This window comes from Colobus angolensis, unplaced genomic scaffold (assembly GCF_000951035.1).
Source record: "Colobus angolensis palliatus isolate OR3802 unplaced genomic scaffold, Cang.pa_1.0 Scaffold20, whole genome shotgun sequence".
NCBI classification, from domain to species: domain Eukaryota; kingdom Metazoa; phylum Chordata; class Mammalia; order Primates; family Cercopithecidae; genus Colobus; species Colobus angolensis.
The window spans coordinates 1,473,873-1,485,250 of NW_012115155.1; the positions used below are offsets into that span (position 1 = coordinate 1,473,873).

General features: G+C 38.0%; 1 protein-coding gene across 4 annotated transcripts in view; it reads right to left on the reverse strand.

Moving 5' to 3' along the window:
- LOC105511495 (chromosome unknown open reading frame, human C2orf76) overlaps positions 1–11,378 on the reverse strand; it is a 58,314-nt gene that overhangs the window by 14,777 nt on the left and 32,159 nt on the right. For all 4 annotated transcript variants that reach the window (XM_011941613.1, XM_011941615.1, XM_011941616.1 and 1 more), the window contains 2 exons: positions 4,435–4,485; positions 558–595 (listed from right to left, as the gene is read on the reverse strand). In XM_011941613.1, coding sequence (XP_011797003.1) covers positions 558–595; positions 4,435–4,485 — 89 coding nt within the window. The remainder of the gene's footprint in view (positions 1–557; positions 596–4,434; positions 4,486–11,378) is intronic.

Genomic DNA, 11,378 nt, shown 5'->3' on the forward strand with positions numbered 1-11,378 from the left:
AAAAACACAACAAACCCATACATAAACAGCTCTCTTTGGGAAAGGCAAGACAACTTCAGTATTGCAGGCCGTGGCCTTGGTGGAGCTAAAAGGTGTGCTCCCAGAGCCACAGTTCTGTGCCTTCTCTTATACCCAGCAAGAATCAAATCAGAACAAGTGAATTATTTGTGTCTGCTTCTGGCCCTTTTGTTCTGGTACAGAATTAAGAAGAGAAAAGACACTGGATTGCCAGATAATAAGCAGTTTCTTTTATCTGTAAACTGAATTTACTTTTCCAAGTTTTACGCTTATTTTATGCTAATTATGTGCCTGATAAACAAAATACGGTATACTTTTTTTTAAATTAACACTTTTTTAAAAAGGACCTACTACTAACAGGGAAACAGCTTATTTTTCTTCAGTGAAAAAGCTAAGGCAGTAGAAAGGGTACCTATAAAATAAAAAGCGCTATTATAATGGGAAATATTTTAGATGTACAGCTATTCATTCACTTATTCACAAATTTAACCAACATTGATTACTTGCTATGTGCCAGATACTGTACCTGTGGAACATACCTTAGATTTATGTGCTTGATGAATAATCTTTAGTGTATCTGAAAGAAAAAAGCAAGTTATCTTTTTACACAGTTTATTCTAAACTTCTTTTCAAATTATTAAAATGATTGGAGGGTGGCTATGAAATTGAGAAATGTAAGTCCTTGTTTTATAACCAGACTCACTTAGAAATATACTATATAGTAAAAGAAAAACTACTTTTGTAGATCATTAAAATTGAAGTAAAAGATCTTTATCTTTTAAAGCCTTGGTCTTTAGACACACAGCAGTGTGTGTCAGAACTTTATGTCAACTCAGCACATTTTCTCTTAGCCTGGAAGACAAGCAAATCACATTACTGTATCTTGTTTTTTGGAGTCACTACAGACCAGGATTAGCAAATAATGTAAAAAAAAAAAAAAAAAAAAGTCTTAAAACAGACATTAAACACCACTTCATTAAGGACAGTATACGTTTACCATGTACTTTGCAAGTCTTTGCCTTGCCTTCCTTTTTCAGCTTCTGGTGTCTAGTCACAGGCAGTAAGGACAAAAAAAAACATTTTTTAAAAAAAAAAAAAAAAAAGTCTTAAAACAGACATTAGCAAATGCAGTTCAAAAAAATCTACTCAGATGAGATACAATGACAAGAGAGCAAATGACGATACAGGTGTTGCCACTCTCAGAATTCAAACACTGTTTCTAGGACCACAGGTAATCAGAACAAGGCTGCTAATGCCCCAAGAATATCAGTATCTGCCTCTTGGTTTGCAAATACTGCACACGATCACACCATGTAATCTGCTCTATTCAAACCCAACTTCACTCCTTAATTTGTTTATCTTGAAGTCAGGCTACATTGTGCATTTCCAGTAAATAACTTCTCCACACTTGGGTAAAATTGTAACTCAGCAACAATCAGCCCTTAATTACATAATCTATGCAGCCATTCAACAGGCTGAAATTCAGAAAGTTTCCAAGTCTTCACTCATTTTTATTTAACCATTTAATGAATGCATTATGAGTACAATGTATTACTGAATACACTCCCAACCTTACACTAAAACTCATTTCTATCAATTACGTTGTAACAAGGAATTCCAACAGTGACAGGAACTGAAAGGATCTATTTTTAAAACAGATCTTATTTAACTATGTTCTCATAATACAGAATAAGGTGGCTATCGACATAAGAACTAGCACTCTGAATTTGCCCATTATTTTAAATAGTCAACTTTCAGTTATCTATTGCAATTTTTTTTTTTTTTTTTGAGACAGAGTCTTGCTCTGTCACCCTGGCTGGAGTACAGCAGCACTATCTTGGCTCACTACAAGCTCCACCTCCCAAGTTCAAGCAACTCTCCTGCCTCAGCCTCCCGAGTAGCTGGGATTACAGGTGCCCGCCACCACACCCGGCTAATTTTGTATTTTTAGTAAAGACAGGGTTTCACCATGTTGGCCAGGTCTCGAACTCCTGACCTCAGGTGATCTGCCCTCCTCGGCTTTCAAAGTGCTGGGAGTACAGGCATGAGTCACTGCACCCGGCCTTGTAACTTTTTATACAAAGTCAACATAATCCTCAGACTGTAACTCTGTATTCCTAAGAAATAAAAATAAATCTAACCTAAGTAAAATGTGCATATTAGGGATGTAAATAAACCATAATTGCTAAAAATAAGCTTAAAATGTGTGTAAGAAAATAAAGTTGACTTTCAGCTTATCTAGTATTCTGAATTACCATCATGCTCTTTTTCTTACTGTAGATATGTTTATTATTTGAGACAAGTGAGAGAAGCCAACAGTAATTTTTTAAATAACAGGAGCTCAAAGTCTGTTGCAATCAACCTGCAAAACTATAGTCTGACCTTACTAAATATTAATCCTGTTCTATATATTTTGCTAATGAGCCTTTAAACTAGAAATCCTGCTGCTCTAATAGGTTTGGCAAACACACAACTAAATGGCTACATATTTTAGCAGAAAAACAAATGTTTTGAAGAGAAGTTTTTGCCAGATTTTTCTCTCCAACACCAAGGGGTAAACAGAACAGAAAGGGGTACCCCTGAGGAGTGGGTAAGAAAGGAGAAATGACAAACCAGCAAAGAGATATATTACTGTCCCTTTCTGTGTTGAATAAGTTACTTCCCTTGTTCTTGTTTCTTTCAAATCATCCTCATAATGATCACAAACACCACCTGTGGGCATTGTTTTCTTAATACAAATTCCTTGAGGAAAGCAACCTCATAAAAATATCATCTTGTATTTGTGGAGCATCACACTCAGTTTTACGAAACAGAGAGGGATGAGCAGCCCACACTGTAAAACAATTACATTTTTGTGTGCCCTCATGCGTCATGTCTAGGCGATAGGGATTTAAGATAAGTAGCATGCATGGTAAATCAATAATAGATGTGGATGCCAATTAAATGGGAGGAGGGCTCTGAGAAATCTCAGGCTCTTGGTGGCAGAGAGAACCAGCCCTTTGCCAAAGGGCAGGGAGACAGTAACAGGCAAAACTGAAATCTGACTCCACACTCTTTCCACTCCCTAATACCCACCAAAGTGCTCTGTCCCACAGACTGTGAGATGGCAATCTCGGATGACAATGACAGGTGAAAATAACACTGCAGCCTTCCTTGTTCAACAGAAAGCAGAAGATTGTTAAAGAGCCAAGTTCAGACAAAGCCACTTGAAGTCTATCAAATCTCGAGTGGTTCTATAATTTCTTCACAGATAAATGTATTCATTTTTTCTGCCAATTCATCTGAACAGTATAGAAATACTAGGACAGAAGGATGTTAATACGATAGAATAGCCTAAAAGGTACATTATCTACCACAATAATGCTTAGCAACTTGGATATTCTAACGCTTTCATTATCTAAAATTTCTTTCAAAAGAACTTCCATGGAACACAGCTTTGCACATAGACACATAGACACACACACATACACACACACCCCATGAAAAAGGAAACCATATGTAACTATTCTAATTTAAAATGGCATCTGCAGGTTGATTCAAGTTTAAGGCTGTATTTCAAGATATTGTATTTTGAAAGCCTTGACAGCCACAATTGAGAAGTTTCATATTTACCTTAATCATCCTTTTTATTCCTTTCTCTTATTCAATATTGAGTATGTAAATTCTTTAAGCCCAATAAATCAAAGTACTTTCCACTCAGTGCCCTCAACTTCTGCTTCACTACCCCTTATAACCTCACAATTAGTTTCTGGATATTAAAATGCATATACACGGTGAAGATTGTGATTTCAAAGGATTTTAGGTCATAAGTTGTTCTATCAAATGAGAACAGAATGAAAAGCCACTCCAAAAAAATAATCTAAGGTAATAAAAAATTTATACTTTAAAATGTCTGCACCAATTAACAGAAATAAGTATTAGGTGCATCATACCTTTCAAATGAAGTCTCAAATTCAAAGTTTGGTGAGTGTCCCTCTGCTGAAAGTTAATAACTGTGCCATCTTTATAACAAATAATGAATGACATCTAGCTTCTTGCCTTATTACTCCATTTTTAAATCATCAATTGTAACATATAAAACTACTATATAACATGCTCAAATTATTGGCATTTAAAATGTTAAATCCCTTCTTTTAATTCTTAGTCTTCAATCATTTTCCTTTTCTAATTACCTGGCAGAGAAACTCATTTTAAACATAGTTTTGCCAAACATGCTATTCTTTGCAAATATGTCACTTCCTTACTATTACAATTCATTTGAGCAACATACTAGCATTCCTATATTTCTAAATAAACTTCCAAATTGGTTTTTATTTACAGATAGTCAGTTCATTTTTGAAAACAAAATACAAGTTTGTAACAAACTAATGCAAAATTGTATTAATATATAGTTTAAAAGAATTAAAAAATGGTTACCATATTTATAATTTCTGAATGGTGGTGGCAGGCTGGTCCTTAAAGGGACATCTACAAGAGAAAGATTATTTTTATTACACAATAAGCAAACAGACACTCATGGAATATGTGCAGTCTTTTGGTTCTACTCTTCTCTATCTACAGACTAAGTTACTTTGAAAAAACTGATAGAACACAGAACGAATACATCACCGAAATCCAAGGGCCATCTATACTAGTTCATTTTCATACGGCTATAAAGAAATACCCAAGACTATGTCATCTATTTTAAAAAAGGTTTAATGGACTGGGGAGGCCTCACAATCATGACAGAAGGTCAAAGAGGTGCAGAGGCACGTCTAACACGGCCAGGCAAGAGGGTCTGTGCGTGGGAGCTGCCCTTTATAAAACCGTCAATCTCATGACACTTATTCACTATCATACGAACAGCATGGGAAAAACCCACCCCCATGATTCAATTACCTCCCACCAGGTCCCTCCCCTGACAGGTGGGGATTATGGGAGCTACAATGCAAGACAAGATTTGGGTAGGGATACGGACAAAGCATATCACCATCTAAAATATTAGAGCTATTGACAAGATGTTGAGCTGTTACTATTTGAACTAAGACTTCAGTAACACTATTAAAAGAATTTTTAATTTCATTAAAGACAACAGTATGTATAGTTAAAATATATACTAATACACTTGTGTGAGACATATATATAGCTGACGTTTGTTTAGCATATGAATCTGAGAACCCCTTATGGGTCTCTGACCATTAGTGGAAACCAATGACCTGGAACAATCTTACTACTCTTACCAAAATTCATATAACCAACAAAATAACTCCTCTAACTCTGCAAAGACAACAAAACAAAACACAGTAAATATTCTTTTAAAAACATATTCCAAATGCCAGTACTAATTTTAATTAATAAGATCTGCTGGTACAACACCTAACAGAGAAGTGTGTAAGTGTGTGTGTGTGTGTGTGTGTGTGTGTATAAAAATTATATATGCATATACAGCTTGACCTAGTCATTCCACTTCAGAATGAATGAGTGAATGAATGAATTTATTAATTGATTGAGACAGGGTCTCATTTTGCCCAGACTGGAGTGTAGTGATGCAAACATGGCTCACGGCAGCCTTGACCTCCCAGATTCAAGTGATCCCCCTGAGTCAACCCCCCAGGTAGCTGGGATTACAGGTGCATGCCATCACGCCCAGCTATTTTTTGTATTTTTTGTAGAGACGGGGTTTTGTCATGTTGTCCAGGCTGGTCTCAAACTCCTGAACCTAAACAATCTGCCTGCCTTGGCCTCCCAAAGTGCTGGGATTACAGGCGTGAGATACTGTGCCCTGCCAGAAATTTATTATCATAGAACTATACTATGCATGTGTGTGAGTAAAATGACATTCATAGAAGGGTATTAACTGCAGCATTGCTCACAGCAAAAAATGTTAGGAAAAGTCCAAATGTCCTTCAATTAGGTACTTGTTAAGTAAATCGTAATATGCGCAAACAATGAAAAGTACTTTTCAACTGTTAAAAGAAAAAGAAGGAAGCTCTCTACTAACATGATAAGATCTTCAAGTTATGTCAAGGCTAAAGAGATATGACAGAACATTATTTTTAGGATGCTACCTTTTGAGTAAAAAGGGGATAAAATGAGAATTTATGGTTGGATTTGCTTGTACTTGCTGACTGGGGGTAGAGAGGGCAGGGGGGTGGTGCACTGGTCAGACAGGGACCAGAAGAGGAAAGGAGACTTTTCACTATATTCCTTTTTACATTTTGATCTTAAAACCACATGAATGTGCTATTTACTAAAGAAAACTAAAAACGAACCAAAAAATCCACATATCTAAATAAAGAAATGTGAAGGTTTTTTGAGACAGGGTCTTGCCCTGTTGCCCAGGCTGGAGTGCAGGGGCATGATTATGCTCACAGTAGCCCTGATCTTCTGGGCTTAAGCAATCCTCCCACCTCACCCCCAAAGTGCTGGGATTACAGGCATGAGCACCTGGTCGGGAAATGTGGGGTTTTTAAAAATGCTTTTTCAAGGTCAAATACATATCAAATTAAAATAGAATTTATTCATTTATGTTACAAGCGTTTAAAGCACCTACTACCAGGTATTCCAGGAACAGAGTGAAAGAGGAGCTGCCCACTCATGACAGCGTGTGCTCCAGTGGTGAATGCTGTAACAAAAGTACACTTCCAGCCGGCGCTACGGTCCTAGCACTGTGGTCCTCACCCGGCTACACGTCAGAATCACCCAGCCTGGCACGAGTGGATCCAACTCACAGTAGGCTGGTCCCAGGCAGAGATATTTAAACACAAAACAAAACAAAACAAAAAAACCCTGAGATGATTCATAGTCAAACAAATTTACCCGGGGGCCAGACAGGTGACAACAGGTAAGTGAAGCAGGTCAAACAAGGTGGGGCAGTGGGATCTGAGAGCACGCGCCCATCAAAGGGGGCTCTGCCAGTCAGTGCTGACTGATCAGTGCTGTAGGAATATGAGCCTGGAGTGGCCGCACTTAAAGATTTAAATGACAATGCTACAAGTCTAGGGTTTTAGGTGAAATTTCTTGACTTTTAAAACACAATAGGCCAAAAGAAACCTCTCTGGAGGCAGGATTTGCCCTGCCAGACACCAATTTGAAACCTCTGGCTTAGCTTACAAGAGTATATGCACTTCATTTTATTCTTCTTCTGTCTCAATCATTTGTGAATTATGGGCCAAGGAAGTATTCATTAAACATCAGAAAGGAGAATTAATTCCATTTAATGTATTGCCATTTATATTTCCTGAATCAGACAATGAAACTCCCTGAAGAAAGCCGTGAGGTGAAGAACAGATGGCCCCATGAAGCTATTATCATTTAGAGATGTCTACGACTGAAGAAATCAAATCAGTCTTATGTTCAGTCCAGACTTTCGAGAGCAGAGACAACGACCAGGACACGGCATGCACCTATTCTCCACCTGCCTTTAACTCTTCACTGAAGTGCCGCCGCCTCTGACAGCCCGCCTAAAGTGAGGGTCTTCTCTGATATTGTTACCTCCATAACAGGTTTTACAATTATAGTTTTGTCTTTTAACTTCTTTTTGTCTCTATGGACAAATTCCTATGAATTTCCTCATAAATTTCCTATGAATTTATAAATTCCTCGAGATGACAACATGGGCTGTCCTCTCAAAACCTAAGACCATGTCCAGCCCATAACAAATGAACACAAACTGGCTTCATGAGGGCAGGGACCACGGCCCATTTTCTTCATTGTGTTGTCAGAACCTAAACTAGTGCCTGGTACACAGCATGTGCTCAAAAACATTCATGAAAGAATACACATAATTTAATGCCTACAACTGCCAGTGGAGAACACTGAGGTCTCAAGAAGTGCCTGGTCAGCCCAAGGTGTCAAGAGCTGAGATCAGAACCCAGCCCTCTCAGCTACCCTCCTGCAGCACTTAGAAGGGTGGGAACTAAAGCGGTTACCTTCCACAGTGGCAGAAAGACAGATTAGACATTAGACACACTCCAGTGAGATAAGAGCTTTAGCAAAAATACACATAAAGATGCCTGCAAAGGAACTATAATAAAACAAACATGTTCCTTAAGGTAAAGGTCATTTTTAATCTTGTACTATTACAAATAAAGCTAGGAACATTCACATGGAGGAAATTACTTTCATTCCTCACAGGCACATACTGTCATTCCACCTAGAAGTGGAATGGCTGGATCATACGCTAGGTGTATGTTTAGCTTTCTAAGAAATTGCTGGCAGAGTGCAGGGGCTCACACCTGGAATCCCAGCACTTTGGAAAGCCAAGGTAGGAGGATCGCTTAAGCCCGGGAGTTCAAGACCAGCCTGGACAACATAGCGAGACCCTGTCTCTACAAAAATAAAAATTAAAAAAAGACACACCTATAATCTCAGCACTTTGGGAGGCCGAGGTGGGTGGGTCACCTGAGGTCAAGAGTTCGAGACCAGCCTGACCAACATGGTGAAACCCCATCTCTACCAAAAATACGAAAATTAGCCAGGTGTGGTGGCGCATGCCTGTAGTCCCAGATACTCAGGAGGCTGAGGCAGGAGAATCGCTTGAACCCAGGAGGCAGAGGTTGCAGTGAGCTGAGATCGCACCATTGTACTCCAGCCTGAGCAACAGAGCATGACTGCGTCTCAAAAAAAAAAAAAAAAAAAAAGACATGGTGGTGTCTGTAGTCCCAGCTACTCTACTCAGGAGGCTGAAGCAGGAGAATCACTTGAACCCAGGAGTTAAGGCTGCAGTGAGCTATGATTGTACCACTGCACTCCAGCTTAGGGGAGACAAAGCAAGGCTGTCTCCAAAAGAAAGGAAAGAAATGATAAATCATGTTCCAAAGTGGTTGTTCCTTTTACTATTCCCACTAGTGGTATATGAGAGTTTCAGTTCTTCCACATCCTAGTCAAAACTTGCTACAGTTACTCCTGTAAATTTCAGTCATTCTTATGGATGTGTTGTGTAATCTCATTGTGGTTTTAATTTCTGTTTCACTAAAGACTAAAGATGAGTATTAATTAATGTGCTTATCTGTCATACATATGTCTTCTTTAGTGAAGTGTCCGTTCAAATCTTTTGCCCACTTTTAATTTTAATGTTGTGTGTCTTATTATTGAGTTATAAGAGGTTTTGGCTTTGGTTTTAATTGTTATTATTCTAGATAATACTTCCTTGTTGGACTTGTTTTACAAATATTTTCTCCACATCTGTGGTTTGGTTTTTCATTTTTTTAGCATATTTTGAAAAGGAAAAGTTTTTAATTGTGCTAAAGCCCAACTGAACTTTTTCTTTTATAGTTTGTGCTTATTGTGCTGTATTTAAGAAACTTTTACCAAAATCAAAGTCTCTAAGGTTTGTTGCTGTTTTCTTCTAGATGTTTTATAGTTTTACCTTTTACATTTAGTTTTTGGCCAATTTTGAGTTATTTTTGTATGTGGTAGGAGGTAAGCACTGAGGTTCATTTATCTGCATATGGCTACCAAATTGTCCTAATACCTTGTTTAGGAAAATTACACTCTCCTCAAAAATACCTTGAGCAAAAATCAATTTAACACATCTGTGTGTCTGTGTCTGGACTCCGCTTCCCATTAACGTACATGTTTATCTACACACCAATATCACATATGCAGTACTGATTACTATAGTTTTATAGCAGTAAGTCATGAAATCAGTTAGTGCAATTTCTTCAACTTTTTTCCTTCTTTTTGTGAGTTATGACCATTTGAGGTCTTCTGCCTTTCCTTACACATTTTAGAATAAGCTTGGTATTATCTGAAAGGAAGAAAAAAAAGCCTGCAGAAATTTTGATTGGAACTGGAATCAATACCACAGTTTGAGGACGCATGGCATCTTAACAGTTTTGAGTTTTCTGATCCATGAACACAGTATACCTCTCCATTTACTTAGGGCTCTTTAAATTTCTCTCAGTGATATTTAAAGTTTTTAGAGTAAAAGTCTTACACTTCTACCAAATGTATCCTAAGTTTTTCATGTTTTTTTGATGTTTTATCATTTTTTTCAGTTTCCCACTGTACACTGCTTATAACTATAAATACAATTAATTCTTGTATACTGATCTTATATCTTAATATCTTATAACCTTGCTAAGCTCAGTTTGTTAAGTTCTGGTAGCATTTGTATAGATTTCATAGGATTTTCTGCATAGATAATCATACTGCCTGTGAATAATGACGGTTTCACATCCTCCTTTCAAACAGGGTTCCCTTTCACTTCGTTTTCTTGCCTTACTGAACTGGCTAGAACTCCAGTACAATGTTGAATAGCAGTGATGATGAACAGATGTCCCTGCTTCCTTATCTTAGAAGGAAAGCACTCAGTCTTTTACCATTAAGTATGATGTTAGGCAACAGTTTTTCATAAATACCCTTCATTGGGTAGAGGAAGTTCCTTTTTATTCCTAGCTTGAAATAGTTTTTTAGCAGGAATGGATTTTAGATTCTATCTTCAATTAAAACAATCTTATAGTTTTCTTCACTATTAATATGATGAATTACACAGATTCTTTTTTTTTTTTTTTGGTAGAATCAGCATTGCATCATTAGGATAAACCCTACATGGTCATTGATATGATCTGGATGTTTCGTCTCCTCCAAATCTCATGTTGACATGTAACCTCCAATGTTAGCAATGGGCCTAGTGAGAGGTGTTTTGGTCATGGGGGTAGATCCTTCACAAACGGGTTGGTGCTCTCCATGCTGTAATGGGTGAGTTCCTCCTCTATTAGTTCACATGAGATCCGGTTGTTAAAAAGAGCCTGACATCTTCTCCCTCTCTTTCTCTCTCTCGCTTCCACTCTCATGTGACATGCTATGTAGCATGCTGACTTCCCTTTGCCTTCCGCCATGGTAGTAAGCTTCCTGAGGCCTTCACCAGAAGCACATGCCAGCACTAGGCTTTGCGTATGGCTTGCAGAACCGAGAGTCATAATGTATTATCCTTTTTAATATTTTTGGATTTGATTTACTAAAGTTTGGGCAAGAATTTTTACATCTCCATTCATGACAGATATTGGCTGGTAGCTTTATTTTCTTCTAACAACTTTCTCTGGTTTGGTATCAGGGTAAGCATGACCTCAGAGAATGAGTTGAAAAATATTCCCCCCCTCCATTTTTTTTTTTCCATTTTTTTTTTTTCTTAAGAGATGGCATCTCACTATGTTGCTCAAGTTGTTCTCTAACTTCTGGCCTCAAGAGAACCTCCTGCCTCAGCCTCCTAAACAGCTGGGATTATAGGGAAGAACTATTGTGCCTGGCTCCCATCCTTCTTCTGGAAGAATCTCTGTAGAATTGAGATTATTTCGGCCGGGCGCGGTGGCTCAAGCCTGTAATCCCAGCACTTTGGGAGGCCGAGATGGGCGGATCACGAGGTCAGGAGATCGAGA